At 37.5% G+C, this 18,060-nt stretch overlaps 1 protein-coding gene across 1 annotated transcript in view; it reads right to left on the bottom strand.

The window, feature by feature from the left end:
• MIB1 (MIB E3 ubiquitin protein ligase 1) overlaps positions 1–18,060 on the bottom strand; it is a 118,450-nt gene that overhangs the window by 17,985 nt on the left and 82,405 nt on the right. The window contains exons 13-17 of the mRNA XM_022586811.3: positions 9,652–9,784; positions 6,455–6,541; positions 4,534–4,695; positions 1,946–2,127; positions 361–553 (exon numbers count right to left, since the gene is read on the bottom strand). Coding sequence (XP_022442519.1) covers positions 361–553; positions 1,946–2,127; positions 4,534–4,695; positions 6,455–6,541; positions 9,652–9,784 — 757 coding nt within the window. The remainder of the gene's footprint in view (positions 1–360; positions 554–1,945; positions 2,128–4,533; positions 4,696–6,454; positions 6,542–9,651; positions 9,785–18,060) is intronic.

Raw genomic sequence — 18,060 nt, 5'->3', positions numbered from 1 at the left:
TGATATTCTACCGAAAAAATCAACTAGTCTTTTACAAAGAGGAATACAAAACAATCCATGTACTCAAAAAAGGTGCAATATACAAGTAACTACAACACAAAGTGGAATTAAATACACCTTTGGGTTATAAGGCGCTTTGAAAGTAAAACAGTAGATTACTTTTATTTTTAACTAGTACTGTAGTTTACATATTTCAATTGGTGTCTTGATAAATGTATAAATTATACATTCCCATATTTAGATCAGTCTTAGGAAGAACAAAATTAAAAGACACGTGGCATCATATAATCTTATTTATCATTAACTATAGTCTTAAAGAACTTCAAAAAATAATAAAATGCTATATTAAAAACATATTACCTTTGTCCTGGATTGAACTTGTTCTTTACAGATGAGGCATTTCTTGACTCGTGGAGAACACAAAGAACAGGTAGCAATATGTCCACATGGGCCAAAAAGAGTATCTCTCTTCATATCTGAGCACACCATACACTCTTCTAAGGTTTCAGAATCATTACTAATCATAGAAGGACTTCGAGAACCCACCTGACCACTAATAAAAGAAAGTATTTCTAATCAAGCCTCTGAGAATATTCATATTACAAATTCATTAATTTAAATGTTTTTTAAAACATCTAGAGCATCATTAGTATGGGTAAAAAACTTTAGTTATGTTAAAAATTAAGCTTTAACATCTATATATGAAACACTGTATACTATATTTTTCTACTTCTCTGCATTTTTACATACTTCTAGTACAATTCAAATTTCAATTCACCAAATCCTCACCCAATGGAAAAGAGTGAATCTTCTTCTAACAAAGAAATCAAACACACTAGTTTTAAAAAATTAACATAAAGTTTCCCTCAGAAACTGTTTTATCTATATAGGACCATTTGAGGAAGACACAGGATATAGGAATAAAACAAAAATCCTAACTAGAGCCCATGTTAGTTATGCTAACTACAGACAGAATGAAGCATTATCAGAGTCCACAACTGACAGGGCACTTTGGAAAATATGTCACTGCAGCTGCTGTTTTGACACTTCTTTTAAGTGTATCCTTAAGGAGCATAAAATTCTATTACAGAAAGACAGAACACGTCTATAAATATATATATACAAGACATAAAAATACATACGCACAACCAACTACAGGTACAGATAGAAAAGGGACACACTGTTTCCACTAGGATTTTCAGAAACTCATGAATACGCGGGCTCACATGTACACATTCAAAGTGGTTTCCCCTTACACCCCAGTGTTTAAGTTATTGCTGCAGTAATTACAGTGCCTCTATCTATATATTTTTAGATGCATTCTGCCTTGCTCTAATAAAATGCCCCTTAAGAATATATTTAAAGAAATGTATATACCTCTATATAAAATTGAATACTACTCAGCCATAAAGAAGAATGAAACAATGCCATTTGCAGCAATATGGATGGACCTAGTGATTATCATACTAAGTGAAGAGAGTCAGACAAAGACAAATATAGGATATCACTTATATGTGGAATCTAAAATATGATACAAATGAACTTATTTACAAAACAGAAACAGACTCAGACATAGAAAACAAACTTATGGTTACCAGAGGGGAAAGAGGTGGGGGGGGGGCAGATAAATTAGGAGTTTGGGATTAGCAGATACAAACTACTATATATAAAATAAACAATAAGGTCCTACTGTATAGCACAGGGAATTATATTCAATATCCTGTAATAAACCATAATGGAAAATATGTATATATATGTATAACTGAATCCCTTTGCTGTACACCAGAAATTAACACATTGTAAATCAACTATACTTCAATAAAAAATAAAATAGAATAGAATAAAAAAGAAATGTATATACCTCATTATATTAATTTCCCTATAACTGTGGAACCACATGATACTTTATGTACAGAATATTAGGTTTTATGATAATAATACAAACCTGACTTTTTCTTTATGACACTTTGCCAGTGCCTTGCAGAGACTTGGATCAGGACAGAGATCAAGTGGCGACTGACCCTTCTTATTTCGAATGCTAAGGTCAGCACCATTAGCAGCCAAAAAACAGGCAATAGATGCTGCACTCTTCTTCTCGGCTCCCTGGGTACCAAGTCCCATTATTAACTGAAATCAAATGAAAAAAGTCATTATTTTCCCTTTAGGAATCTGTTATCAATTCTTATCACGCAATATATATATATATATATATATATATATATATATATATATACACACACACACATATATACGCAAGAATGTGTGTGTATGTGTGTGTGGTATGCACGTGCTTGCGTATATATGTATGTATATATGAATATGTATGTGTGGCAAAAAACATGTCTGGCAAGACTATATAGATGTGGTGGACACTTATGAGTTGCAGTCCTAGCATCTAGCATCCTTCCTCCATGACACCTACCGCCCAATTTCCTCAGGTGTATTGTATGAGGACTGACCCATCTTCAGTTTTAGAGATGAACCAAAGATGGCTCAAACCACTCAGAGACCCACCTCATCTATGTGATTAGTTCAGGGGTGACACATAACCTAAATCAGGTCAATTAAGGCCAATAAAACTCAAGAACAAGACTTCTGATTGAGATATTGAGGAGACAGTCTCCCTTTTCTACTCAATTTGTCTCTGGAACTGCTAGCAACCAACGTGAAACAAAAAGGGGAGAGACAACTGAGAAATGAACCAAGAACCAGGAATTAAGCCACGAAGTGGAGAATGAGACAGATCAGGTCCTACTGTCATCTGAGCTTCTGACTCACACATCTTGTCTGATAATAGTCATAATAATTGTTAATATTTATGGAGCATCTACAATGGACTAAGAACTATTTTAAGCAGTTTCCATGAATTAACTCATTTAATCTTTACAACCTTATGGAGGTAGTTACTCACTTCCCCTCGTTTCAAAATGAGAAAAATGAGGCACATAGGAGTTAGAGTATTTACCGATGGTCATATAGAAAGGCAGCAATTCTCAAACACTTTGGTCTCAGAACCCTTTACATTCTTAAAAATGAATCTAAAATTCATATGGAAACATGAAGGACTCGGAATAGTCAAACAACTTTGAAAAAGAAGAAGAGACTTATACCACTGACTTCAACATTTATTACAAAGCTACTGTAATCAAGACAGTGGGTTGACATCACATAGATAAAGACACAGATCAATAGAAGAGAACTGATTTTAGATAAAGGCACAACAAGCAATTCAGTAGAAAAAGAAAGTCTTTTCAAACAAATGGGGCTGGAATGACTGTATATCCACAAACAAACAAAAAAGAACTTTGACCCATACCTCATATTATGCATATAAAAATTAACTCAAAATGAATCACAGACCTAAATGTAACAGCTAAAACTTTATAAACTTCTAGTACAAAATAGGAGAAAACCTTAGTGACCTTGGATTTAGCAAAGATTTCTCAGGACACAAACAATAAAAGAAAAATTGGTCAATCAGACTTCATTAAAATTAAGAACCTCTGCTCTTTGAAAAATACTGTTAAAAGAATGAAAAGAGGGCTTCCCTAGTGGCGCAGTGGTTAAGAATCCACCTGCCAGGCTTCCCTGGTGGCGCCGTGGTTGAGAGTCCACCTGCCGATGCAGGGGACACGGTTCGTGCCCCGGTCCGGGAAGATCCCACATGCCGCGGAGCAGCTGGGCCCGTGAGCCATGGCCGCTGAGCCTGCGCGTCCAGAGTCTGTGCTCCACAACGGGAGAGGCCACAACAGTGAGAGGCCCGCATACCGCAAAAAAAAAAAAGAATCCACCTGCCAATGCAGGGGACACGGGTTCGAGCCCTGGTCTGGGAAGATCCCACATGCCATGGAGCAACTAAGCCCGTGTGCCACAACTACTGAAGCCCGCGCACCTAGAGCTCATGCTCCGCAACACGAGAAGCCACCACAACAAGAAGCTCACACACCACAATGAAGAGCAGCCCCCGTTCGCTGCAACTAGAGAAAGCCCGTGTGCAGCAATGAAGACCCAACACAGCCAAAAATAAATAAATAAATAAATAAAATTTTTAAACAGAATGAAAGGACAAGTTACAGACTGGGAGAAAGTATGTGCATACCACATATCTGATAAAGAACTTGTATTCAGTTTATAAAAAGAACCCTCAAAACTCAGTAGTAAGAAAACAGCTCAACAAAATAATGAAGAAGGTCTGAAGAGACACTTCATCAAATATACATGAGTGGTGAACAAGAAAATGAAAAGATGTTCAATACCAGCAGTCATAAGGAAATGCAAATTCAAACCACAAAAAGATACCACAATACTCCTGTTTGAATGGCTAAACTTATAAAAGGAGAACCAAACAACTTTTAGTAAGAATGCAAAACAATACAGTTAGCATTGACTAGTATTTAGCTCATAAACTAAATTTGTACATTTGTAGCTCTGATGAAATATCTTATCAGGTGCAAGTTAAATTAGCCATAAATATAAGCCTCTGCATTAAAAGATGCTCCCACTGGCACTGAATTAAAGATTATCTTTACTCACGGTGTTTTTGGATGGCTCCCAGGCAGCATCGACCTTCCCCACATCTTGCATATCTTGAAGCTGACGTAGCTGAGACAAAGTGTGATGCCTCAGAGCTTCATGCAAAGGAGTATCCCCATCCTTATCCTGAATATCTAATTTGGCACCTGCACGGACCAAAAGCTAGAAGAGAAAAACATCTTATTTTGCTAAAGTATTCCACCCACAAGAAGTTACAACATCTCTAAAGTAACAGTGTGAGAGCCCTGGGCCTATCTGACGGGGTTGCCATGAAAGTTAATTATTCTTATGTATTTGCTTGCTAAATTACTCTATACCCAACCCTGTGACTCCTTACAAATAATGATGAACCTGGTTATTCAAATATATTGAATTAGAGAAAGCAGAAAGAAATAAGAACCAAAATGTTGCTCAATTAATCTACTCTAAGATCAAGATAACTGGGGGAAATTTAGGACATTTTTTTCTCATTTTAATTTCAGATATGTGAGTTGGGATATTTTAAGTATTTCCAATAGGACCAAATCATAATGTTCAAAATTCTTCTATTATTTAAATAAGCAAGTTATTTATTTCCATTCTCTTTGGTTAATTTTCTCCAAATGTATGGTTATAAGGGTTATAAGTCCAAATATCAGAGAAATGAAGAATTTTCGGCAAGGGGAATTTTAAATAATAATAAACGTGAAGTGTTTGCTAAACTGCAATCTCTTACATATAACACATAATCGATATATCTCAATCAATTTTTTTAAATATATTTATTTATTTTTGGCTGCGTTGGGTCTTCATTGCTGCACGCGGGCTTTCTCTAGTTTCAGCGAGTGAGGGTTACTCTTGGTTGCGGTGCACTGGCTTCTCATTGCAGTAGCTTCTCTTGTTGCGGAGCACAGGCTCTAGGCACGTGGGCTTCAGTAGTTGTGGTACATGGGCTCAGCAGTCGTGGCTCGCGGGCTCTAGAGCGCAGGCTCAGTAGTTGTGGCGCACGGGCTTAGTTGCTCCGCGGCATGTGGGATCTTCCTGGACCAGGGCTCGAACCCGTGTCCCCTGCATTGGCAGGCGGATTCTTAACCACTGAGCCACCACGGAAGCCCTCAATCGATATTTTAAGTGGTAAACATAAAACTTTGCTTACAGTGCTTTAACAAGTTCCCTAATCATTTCTGTAAATGCTATCAGAGTTTTAGAAAAATACCATACAAAGAAACCAATCTCAAGCACATGGTCCTACCTGTCTTGGCTAATTACTGTTTTCTTTTGTTTTGCTTGCTTTGTTTCAAAAGGATTATATAATGTCTCTGCAGGACAGTTTCTCAAATTTGAACATGCATCACAATTACCTGGGGGCCTGTTAAACCACAGATTGCTAGTTCCCACCCTTGGAGGTTCTGATTTGGTTGGTCTGAGGTGGGGCCCAGGAATTGACTTTTCTACCAAAGTCTCAGGTGATGCTGATGCTGCTGCTTCAGCCTCCAAACTTTAAGAATCACTGCTCTACAAAAAAGTTGTAAACAGATAATCTTTCAAGTATTTTGACTGGAATCACCAGATTAGTAAAATAAAAATATACATGTCAGCTTTTTTGGAATCTGTTCAGCAAATGTCTAGCCGAAGCCTTTAATTACAGTTCACTCTCAATTATAAAAATTAAAAGGGAGTATACTTTTTAAAAAAACAAATTTGTAAGTTACTCTGAAATCCTCTGATTTAATATTCTGGCAATTTACAAATCTGGCAACAAAATTATAAAGACTTTGAATATCAGAATCTTAAGATTTTCCTTATTACAAATTAAAACTCTTTACTCAACTGATGTAAAATATTAGCCTAAAATCATAATTTTTACCTCCAGCTATGCCTTTTGAGAAATCTAACAAAGTATGATTTAATAAGCAAAGATTCACTTTAGTAGACACGTTACCCTCACAATCTGGGTGTGCTGCCGCTCAACAGCAAGGTGTAGGGCAGTCTGCTGGTTCACATTCTGGATATCCAGGTTTGCGTTACCCTGAAGAAGAACAAGGCATACACAGTTGAATGTGACAAGAGGGAAGCATACTAAACTAACTCTTGGCAAAGAATCAGTACACTGGACACTACTGACCACACCCCCTTCCTAGGGGCTGGGACCTTGTTCTCATATGGTAACATAGGAAGAAGTGGATAGGGCAGCAAACTTTCTGAAATATAACAGCAAGTTTAAAATAATTATTTTTATTATGGTGATTCCATCTAAGAACAGTTAAAGGACAAAGTACAGTACAAACACAGCTCCCTTTTAATCTCCATTATAGAGCAATGGACATAATCAGCTCATTTTAACTGTAAATATTTCCTGAAAATATATTAATGAGTCTTCACATTGGATCTAGATTTCTTTTAATGACCTAATAAGGTCAGTTCCTCTTGCTGCATAATTGAGCTCTTCCTCATTCAGTGAAAAGGAACTCTGCTGGAGGGTGAGAAGAAGATAACGCTTAATTAGTACATACAAACACTTACTGAAGGAAGAGCAGAAAGTCCCACCAGGGCCCTGAGATAGACAAAGGACCATGAGAACAGCTGATGCCAAGCACAGAGGAAAGGGACGGAGAAGCAAAAGCAATGAACACAGTATCAGTGGACCTGGGTTCAAGTGTTGTCAGCTACGCACTTTGTGAGTTTAAGCAAGCACTGTATCATTTCATGCCTATTTCCTCAGCTCCAAAATGGTAAGGGCACAACCTATTCCAGGGGTCAATGTGAGGATTAAGAAAAATAACATGTCAAAATGCCGAGCACCATGTCTGGCATGATAAAAAATAATAATGAATTTTTTAAAAATACTAAAATTAAGTAGAGGGCTACAGAGTCAAAAAGTAAACTGTATCATTCCATTTGTGTCTTAGAACCATTCATGCCCTATGATCACAACTCTGACACCCCTACCTGTGCACCTGCTTGGTGCATCAGGTAGAGCTGAAACTCCCTTACGGGACTTTGGTTGGTCTGAACATGCTATGACATGTTCGGGAAGGTGGGAGTTTCTGGATTGTTTTTACTATTTATGTTTCTTTGAGTGCAATCATTAGGCTCCTGATCTCATCTTGCTTTCCTTTTTTTTTTTTGGCCGTGCCGCGTGGCTTATGGGATCTTAGTTCCCCAACCAGCAACCGACCAGCGATGGCCCATGGCAGTGAAAGCGCTGAGTCCTAACCAATGGACCACCAGTGAATTCCCTCAGCTTGTTTTCTTATCATGTCTGTTCTCATATAAATGCAGAAAGTGAGGGATCTCCTTTTAAGTTTCCTGAACTTTTTTCCATCATTTAGATTTTCAAAGTAGTATTCATTGTATGGATATACCATAATTTGTTTATTCAGACACTAGTTGATGAACATTTGGTTTGCTTTCAGTTTAGGGCAATTACAAATAATGCTGCTACAAGTATTTAGTAGGAGTATTTCGTGGAAATGTGCCCTCATTTCTCTTGGATACATATCTAGACGTGAGACTGCTGGGATGAATATATGTTTAACTTTATAAGAAACTGTTAAACTGTTTTTCAACATGGCTACCCTGAAAAACACCAGCAACGTTTGTGAATTCTAACTGCTCCACATCCTAATCAACACCTGGTTTTGTTGGCATTTTTAATTTTAGTCACTGTAGTTGGTGATTAGTAGTGTTGGTGTAATTTCTGTTTTCCTAATGACCAATGGTAATTTAAGCAAGGTCACAAGATACATGGTAAATATGTTTTAAAAATTGCAACTCTATATATTAGCAATACACAACTGGAAATTGAAATTTTAAAACAATACAATTTACCAATAGGATCAAAAAAATTACTTAAAGATAAACCTAATATGTGCAAGAGCAATCAAACTCCCCCAAAGACTTTTAATAGAAACTAATAACCTGATTCTAAAATGTACTAGGAAATTCCAAAGATCTAGAACATTAAAGTAGTTCTGAGAAAGAAAAACAAATTTAGAGGACTTACTCTAACTGATTTCAAGACTTACTATAAAGCAACAATAACCAAGACAGTGTGGTACTGGCTTAAGGTCAGTCGTTTGGATTTTGGATGAAAAGGAATTTATCATAATTAACAACACTTCTAAGAAAAGTAATTTTAATAATAAAGGCTTACAATGGCAGGGGAAAGGTTTGTTTAACTTTTGAACTATTTTTTTACCTACCATTATGGAATGTCTATCTTATGATCTATGACCTAATTACACATAACGTACTATCTACTAAATTTTTCTGCTATTTCATCTTCTTAACTAGACTGTAAGTTCCTTGAAGTCAGGGATCACAGATAATTCTTTGGGAACTTTAGTGCTTAGCTATGGCATATGCTTGACTGAAGCATTTAAAAATTTTGCTGAATACACCAAAATATCATAAAATTGCAATAAATGGGTTTCCCCCAAAATCCAATCTCATAAAAATGTAGAGCATCTTATTCCTGAGATGAATGAAATGACCAAGGTGAGCCTATGCTGCTATCCAAGGGGTCCAGCAGTAGTCATGAACTGCATCCCTAGATCCTAGCTGCAGCCTGGTGTTACCTGGTGGCAACTGCCCACACCAGCTTAGATATCAACATGATGGTTCTTGGTGCTACAGCACAGTGATACTTCCACAATAGCGGCAGTGATTCTGGAAAATCCCTTTTCATTCATGCCTATTTTGTTGGACCAAACCAGGAAGACTATGCAGAGAGAATACTGGAGACTGAAGGATTCCCCGCCCCCCCCACCCCCTTCTCCCCACACACACCACTAACTCCCTCCATTTAAGAACCAATGTTAGGGGAATTCCCTGGTGGTCCAGTGTTTAGGGCTCCATGCTTCCACTGAAGGGGGCACAAGTTCGATCCCTGCTTGGGGAACTAAGATTCTATATGCTGTGTGGCGCAGCCAGGGAAAACAAAAATAAAAACAAAAACCAATGTTAGGCGGAAGACTAAATTCACATTATATCTGAATTTGCATCATCATGGGATTTTGCTGTAAGATCCCATCATCATGGGATTTTACTTATTATCAACTAATAAGTAGTTGATGAAGTAAAAAATAGATAGCAATGACCCAAAATTGTTAAAAATTACTGAACTGCTTTTCCTACCTGATGTACCAACAGTTCAGCCACTTCTACATGATTATTGAGGGCAGCCAGATGCAAGGCAGTATAACCATCATCTTTCTTCTCATCCACAATCCACGGTCTTGGTAATTTCGACAGTAAAACACGCATTGCACTGAAAGTCAAATATTTAATTAAATATTTTCTTTAGAAAAAATATTCAAAAGAAACTTTTAAAATCAAATGAATATACTTCTCTTTTAAGAAAATTATGCCCTTAGAGACAAAAAGAAATTCAAAATTTCTATATCGGGCTTCCCTGGTGGCGCAGTGGTTGAGAGTCCGCCTGCCGATGCAGGGGACATGGGTTCATGCCCTGGTCCAGGAAGATTCCGCATGCTGCGGAGCGGCTGGGCCCGTGAGCCATGGCCGCTGATCCTGCGCATCCAGAGCCTGTGCTCCACAACGGGAGAGGCCACAACAGTGAGAGGCCCGCGCACCGCAAAAAAAAAAAAAAAATTCTAAATCTTAAATACACAGCCTTTTGATATTGTAAGAGGTAAACAAATTATTGCTGTTTGGAGAACAGAATCAAAACAGAATGGGAGTGCTACAAAAGGGAAACATTATGAGAGGAAAAATACCAAAGGTAAAAGAAATATACCCTAATAAGGATATATGTTGGCCTTGTGGAATCTCTTAGGTTCAACTGGAATAGTATATATTAACGAAGAGTTAATAAAGAACAACCAGGTAACAACAGCTAAGAAGGAAAAATTGTGATAAGACAAATTTTAGGTAGCTGGCAGATTATCATGAACTCTGCAGAATTAAAAATGTGATATATGTCATTTAGCAGTGCTAAATCCAGTTGATATCAAAACACACAAAATGGTCACTATTAATCTAGTATTTAAAATTTAAGATACGGTAACAAAGTATCTCCAAAGCAAAAAAGACAAAGTTATCCTAAAGAGCACCAAAGATTAAACCGTAAAAAATCAGGGGAACTAATTATCAAGAAATCATGCTTTGTAGAGAAAAGGCTAGCCTACCACTCAAAAAGGAAAATAAAATCAGAAGCAACTTTCCTAAGCCTAACCAGTCTAACTTTTCTTAACATAGAGGTTTTGTGTGGAAAACTCATAATGTAATTTGGAAAAAATCTCCCTTAATACATCTATCAACTAATTGTTTTTTTTTAGGAGTGAGACCTAAGATAACTGCTCCCGTAAAGAGTATTGGACTTGGCTCAGACACACTGATATACGTAGCAGATATTGAATCTTCCCTCACACCTAAAAAAGGCAGTAAACACAGAAAAGAAAAGCTTTTAAAATTGTGCCAATAGAGTATAAAAGGGCAAGAAATAACAGTAAGATACATATCGGGATAGTTTTTCGTAAGGTGATACATATGAGAGAAAAATTTTTAATAGAGAAATGTTATAAACGTATGGAGAAACAGTCTGAAGATGCAGAATAAGAATGTGTGTAAATGAAACTGTAAGTCTCTAAAATAATGAGACTAAGGCCTAACATGAGCCAGAGCATGTTTCCTTAACAGCAGTGGTCTATGAATCCCAAACAGGAAATCCAAGACATCTGAGAACAAGTTTTGAAGGATCCAAGAATCTCCAAAACTGTACTCAAATCTGGAAGTTTATAGCTTTTCTCAGATTTTTAAACAGGTTTATGACCCAAGATGTACTGAGAATCAAAACTTTGGTGGTTGTTACTGAAGTTACAATCACTGTTTATGGGTAACAAGACTTCTTTAGAAATCTATGAACCATTTTCTCCCAGAAAATACACATAAAAATCTTTACATACAATTTTGAGGGAGTCCAAACCCCCTAAGGTTCCATTCATGGACCTCATACAAAGCTAAAGATTCCTGCTTTAGCTCATTTTCAGTAACTATAAAGATTCTATACCTCCTCATTCAGTGGATTAAAATAGAATACTAGAAATTCTGTAGATTTTGACTCAAATTCTTAATGGGGAAAAGTACTGGTACAACAATATACTACTGATTGTTTGGATTTAGCATAATCATGATGCTAATGCCACAAATTATCTGTTACCTTACACACTTGACCATGTGATAAATGGAATTTAGCTTTATATTTCTTTTGGAGAGTTTTGAATATTCAAGCATTAAATCATGTGAAAAAAGTTTTAATAAAGACAAAATGTAATCATTAAAAATAATAAGATAGGACACAGATTTGAAATTTGTTCTCCTGTCTTCTCCTTGGATGCCGTGTGAATAAGGCCTGTCTTCACTGCAAAGCTCGGATATCTTAGCGTTTTGGCTTGCTATGTTTCTGACAAAGGGAACTTGGCTTGGATAAATCGCCCAGCAAAGAAAAATCCAAGACACCAGTAAGGTTTTCACCACAGTTGTCTATGCCATGTGGCTGAGAGGGTCTTGATGCTCTGGCCGGGTGTCAGGACTGAGCCTCTGAGGTGGGAGAGCTGAGTTCCAGACACTGGACCACCAGACACCTCCTGGCCCCACGTAATATCAACCAGCGAGAGCTCTCCCAGAGATCTCTGTCTCAACACTAAGACCCAGATCCACTTGACAACGAGCAAGCTCCAGTGCTGGACACCCCATGCCAAACTAGCAAGACAGGAACACAACTCCACCCATTAGCAGAGAGGCAGCCTAAAATCATAGTAAGTTCACAGACACCCCAAAAGATACCACCGTATGCAGTCCTGCCCATCAGAAAGACAAGATCCAGCCTCATCCACCAGAACACAGGCACCAGTCCTCTCCACAAGGAAGCCTACACAAGCCACTGAATCAACCTTATCCACTGGGGGTAACACCAAAAACAAAGGGAACTACAAACCTGCAGCAAGCGAAAGGAGACACCAAACACAGTAAGTTAAGCAAAATGGGAAGACAGAGAAACACACAGCAGATGAAGGAGCAAGGTAAAAACCCACCAGACCAAACAAATGAAGAGGAAATAGGCAGTCTCCCTGAAAAAGAATTCAGAGTAATGATAGTTAATGATCCAAAATCTTGGAAACAGAATGGAGAAAATACAAGAAACGTGTAACAAGGACCTAGAAGAATTAAAGAGCAAACAAACAATGATGACCAACACAATAAATGAAATTAAAAATTCTCTAGAAGGAATCAATAGCAGAATAACTGAGGCAGAAGAACAGATAAGTAACCTGGAAGGTAAAATAGTGGAAATAACTACCACAGAGCAGAATAAAGAAAAACGAATAAAAAGAATTGAGAACAGTCTCAGAGACCACTGGGACAACATTAAATGCACCAACATTCAAATTATAGGGGTCGCAGCAGAAGACGAGAAAAAGGGACTGAGAAAATATTTGAAGAGATTATAGTTGAAAACTTCCCTAATATGGGAAAGGAAATAGTCAATCAAGTCCAGGAAGCACAGAGAGTCAAATACAGGATAAATCCAAGGAGAAACACACCAAGACACATATTAATCAAACTATCAAAAATTAAAGACAAAGAAAAAATATTAAAAGCAGCAAGGGAAAAGCAACAAATAACATACAAGGGAATCCCCGTAAGGTTAACAGCTGATCTTTCAGCAGAAAGTCCGCAAGCCAGAAGGGAGTGGCAGGACATATTTAAAGTGATGAAAGGGAAAAACCTACAACCAAGATTACTCTACCCAGCAAGGATCTCATTCAGATTCGACAGAGAAATTAAAACCTTTACAGACAAGCAAAAGCTAAGAGAATTCAGCACCACCAAACCAACTTTACAACAAATGCTGAAGGAACTTCTCTAGGCCGGAAACACAAGAGAAGGAAAAGACCTACAATAACAAACCCAAAACAACTACAAAAATGGTAATAGGAACATACATATTGATAACTACCTTAAATGTAAATGGATAAAATGCTCTAACTATAAAAGACACAGACAGGCTGAATGGATACAAAAACAAGACCTGTATACATGCTGTTTACAAGCGACTCACTTCAGGCCTAAAGACACATACAGGCTGAAAAGTGAGGGGATGGAAAAAGATATTCCATGCAAATGAAAATCAAAAGAAAGATGGAGTAGCAATTCTCATATCAGACAAAACAGACTTTAAAATAAAGACTATTACAAGAGACAAAGAAGAACACTGCATAATGATCAAGGGATCAATCCAAGAAGAAGATATAACAATTGTAAATATTTATCCACGCAACATAGGAGCACCTCAATATATAAGGCAAATGCTAACAGCCATAAAAGGGGAAATCGACAGTAACACAATCATACTAGGGGACTTTAACAACCCACTTCCACTAATGGACCAACCAACAGGAAATCAACCAACAGGAAAATCAACCAACAGGAAAATAAATAAAGAAACACAAGCTTTAAATGATACATTAAACAAGATGAACTTAATTGATATTTATAGGACATTCCACCCAAAAAAAACAGAATACAGTTTCTTCTCAAGTGCTCATGGAACATTCTCCAGGATAGATCATATCTTGGATCACAAATCAAGCCTTGGTAAATTTAAGAAAATTGAAATTGTATCAAGTATCTTTTCCTATCACAATGCTATGAGACTAGGTATCAATTACAGGAAAAAACCCCGTAAAAAATACAAACACATGAAAGCTAAACAATACCGTACTAAATAACCAAGAGATCACAGAAGAAATCAAACAGGAAATCAAAAAATACCCAGAAACAGATGACAATGAGACCACAACGGCCCAAAACGTACGGGATGCAGCAAAAGCAGTTCTAAGAGGGAAGTTTATAGCAATACAATCCTACATCAAGAAACAAGAAACATCTCAAAGAAACAACCTAACCTTACACCTAAAGCAATTAGAGAAAGAAGAACAAAAAAACCCCAAAGTTAGCAGAAGGAAAGAAATCATAAAGATCAGATCAGAAATAAATGACAAAGAAATGAAGGAAACGAAAACAAAGATCAATAAAACTAAAAGCTGGTTCTCGGAGAAGATAAACAAAATTGATGAACCATTAGCCAGACTCATCAAGAAAACAAGGGAGAAGACTCAAATCAACAGAATTAGAAATGAAAAAGGAGAAGTAACAACTGACAATGCAGAAATACAAAGGATCATGAGAGATTACTACAAGCAACTATATGCCAATAAACTGGACAACCTGGAAGAAATGGACAAACTCTTAGAAAAGCACAACCTTCCGAGACTGAACCAGGAAGAAACAGAAAATATAAACAGACCAATCACAAGCACTGAAATTGAGACTGTGATTGAAATCTTCCAACAAACAAAAGCCCAGGACCAGATGGCTTCACAGGCGAATTCTATGAAACATTTAGAGAAGAGCTAACACTCATCCTTCTCAAACTCTTCCAAAATATAGCAGAGGAAGGAACACTCCCAAACTCATTCTACAAGACCATCATCACCCTGATACCAAAACCAGACAAAGATGTTACGAAAAAAGAAAACTACAGGTCAATATCACTGATGAACATAGATGCAAAAATCCACAACAAAATACTAGAATCCGGGCTTCCCTGGTGGCGCACTGGTTGAGAGTCCGCCTGAGGATGCAGGGGACATGGGTTCGTGCCCCAGTCCGGGAAGATCCCACATGCCGCGGAGCAGCTGGGCCCGTGAGCCATGGCCACTGAGCCTGCGCATCCGGAGCCTGTGCTCCGCAACGGGAGAGGCCACAAGAGTGAGAGGCCCGTGTACCACAAAAAAAAAAAACAAAACTAGAATCCAACAGCACATTAAAAGGATCATACACCATGATCAAGTGAGGTTTATCCCAGGAATGCAAAGATTCTTCAATACATGCAAATAAATCAATGTGATACACCATATTAACAAACTGAAGGATAAAAACCATGCGATCATCTCAACAGACGCAGAAAAAGCTTTCAACAAAATTCAAAACCCATTTATTATAAAAACTCTTCAGAAAGCAGGCATAGAGGGAACTTACCTCAACATAATAAAGCCCATATATGTCAAACCCACAGCCAACATCGTTCTCAATGGTGAAAAACTGAAACCATTTCCACCAAGGTCAGGAACAAGACAAGGTTGCCCACTCTCACCACTATTATTCAACATAGTTTTGGAAGTTTTCGCCACAGCAATCAGAGACGAAAAAGAAATAAAAGGAATCCAAATTGGAAAAGAAGTAAAACTGTCACTGTTTGCAGATGACATGATACTATACACACAGAATCCTAAGATGCTACCAGAAAACTACTAGAGCTAATCAATGAATTTGGTATAGTAGCAGGATACAAAATTAATGCACAGAAATCTCTTGCATTCCTGTACACTAATGATGACAAATCTGAAAGAGCAATTAAGGAAACACTCCCATTTACTACTGCAACAAAAAGAATAAAATACCTAGGAATAAACCTACCTAAGGAGGTTAAAAGACCTGTATTCAGAAAACTATAGGACACTGATGAAACAAATTAAAGATGAGACCAACAGATGGACAGATATACCATGTTCCTGACTGGAAGAATCAACATTGTGAAAATGACTATACTACCCAAAGCAATCTACAGATTCAATGCAATCCCTATCAAACTACCAATGGCATTTTTCACAGAGCTAAAACAAAAAATTTCACAATCTGTATGAAAATACAAAAGACCCCGAATAGCCAAAGTAATCTTGAGAAAGAAAAACGGAGCTGGAGAAATAAGGCTCCCGTGACTTCAGACTATACTACAAAGTTACAGTAATCAAGACAGTATGGTACTGGCACAAAAACAGAAATATAGATCAATGGAACAGGATAGAAACCCCAGAGATAAACCCAAACACATATGGTCATCTTATCTTTGATAAAGGAGGCAAGAATATGCAATGGAGAAAAGACAGCCGCTTCAATAAGTGGTGCTGGGAAAACTGGACAGCTACATGTAAAAGAATGAAATTAGAACACTCCCTAACACCATACACAAAAATAAACACAAAACGGATTAAAGACCTAAATGTAAGGCCAGACACTATAAAAGTCTTAGAGGAAAACATAGGCAGAACACTCTATGGCATAAATCACAGCAAGATCCTTTTTGACCCTCCTCCTAGAGAAATGGAAATAAAAACAAAAGTAAACATATGGGACCTAATGAAACTTAAAAGCTTTTGCACAGCAAAGGAAACCACAGACAGGATGAAAAGACAACCCTCAGAATGGGAGAAAATATTAGCAAATGATTAATCTCCAAAATTTACAAGCAGCTCATGCAGCTCAATATCAAAAAACCAAACCCAATCCAAAAATGGGCAGAAGACCTAAATAGACATTTCTCCAAAGAAGATATACAGATTGCCAACAAACACATGAAAAGATGCTCAATATCACTAATTAGAGAAATGCAAATCAAAACTACAGTGAAGTATCACCTCACACAAGTCAGAATGGCCATCATCAAAAAATCTACAAATAATAAATGCTGGAGAGGGTGTGGAGAAAAGGGAACCCTCTTGCACTGTTGATGGGAATGTAAACTGACACAGCCACTATGGAGAACAGTATGGAGGTTCCTTAAAAATCTAAAAATAGAACTACCATACGACCCAGCGATCCCACTACTGGGCATATACCCTGAGAAAAGCATAATTCAGAAAGTGTCATGAAGCACAGTGTTCATTGCAGCTCTATTTACAATAGCCAGGACGTGGAAGCAACCTAAGTGTCCATCAACAGATGAATGGATAAAGAAGATGTGGCACATATATACAATGGCACATATATACAATGGAATATTACTCAGCCATAAAAAGAAACGAAACTGAGTTATTCATAGTGAGATAGATGAACCTAGGGCCTGTCGTACAGAGTGAAGTAAGTCAGAAAGAGAAAAACAAATACTGTATGCTAACACATACATATGGAATCTAAAAAAAAGGTTATGAAGAACCTCGGGGCAGGACAGAAATAAAGATGCAGATGTAGAGAATGGACTTGAGGACATGGGGAGGGGGAAGGGTAAGGTGGGATGAAGCGAGAGAGTAGCATCGACTAATATATACTACCAAATGTAAAACAGATAGCTAGTGAGAAGCAGCCGCATAGCAGAGGGAGATCAGCTCAGTGCTTTGTGACCACCTAGAGGGGTGGGATAGGGAGGGTGGGAGGGAGACGCAAGTGGGAGGAGATATGGGGATACATGTATATGTATAACTGATTCTCTTTGTTATACAGCAGAAACTAACACACCATTGTAAAGCAATTATACTCCAATAAAGACGTTTAAAAATAAAAAGTCATGCACAACAATGTTCATTGCAGCATTATTTACAATGGCCAGGATATGGAATCAACCTAAGTGTCCATCAAAAGATCAATGGATAAAGAAGATGTGGCACATATATACAATGGAATATTACTCAGCCATAAAAAGAAATGAAATTGAGTTATTTGTAGTGAGGTGGATGGACCTAGAGT

The sequence above is a fragment of the Delphinapterus leucas genome, chromosome 14 (assembly GCF_059928025.1).
Source record: "Delphinapterus leucas isolate spDelLeu-1000000601 "Yukka" chromosome 14, BTC_Dleu_Yukka2, whole genome shotgun sequence".
Taxonomy (NCBI): Eukaryota; Metazoa; Chordata; class Mammalia; order Artiodactyla; family Monodontidae; genus Delphinapterus; species Delphinapterus leucas.
This window is presented reverse-complemented; position numbering and strand designations above follow the sequence as displayed.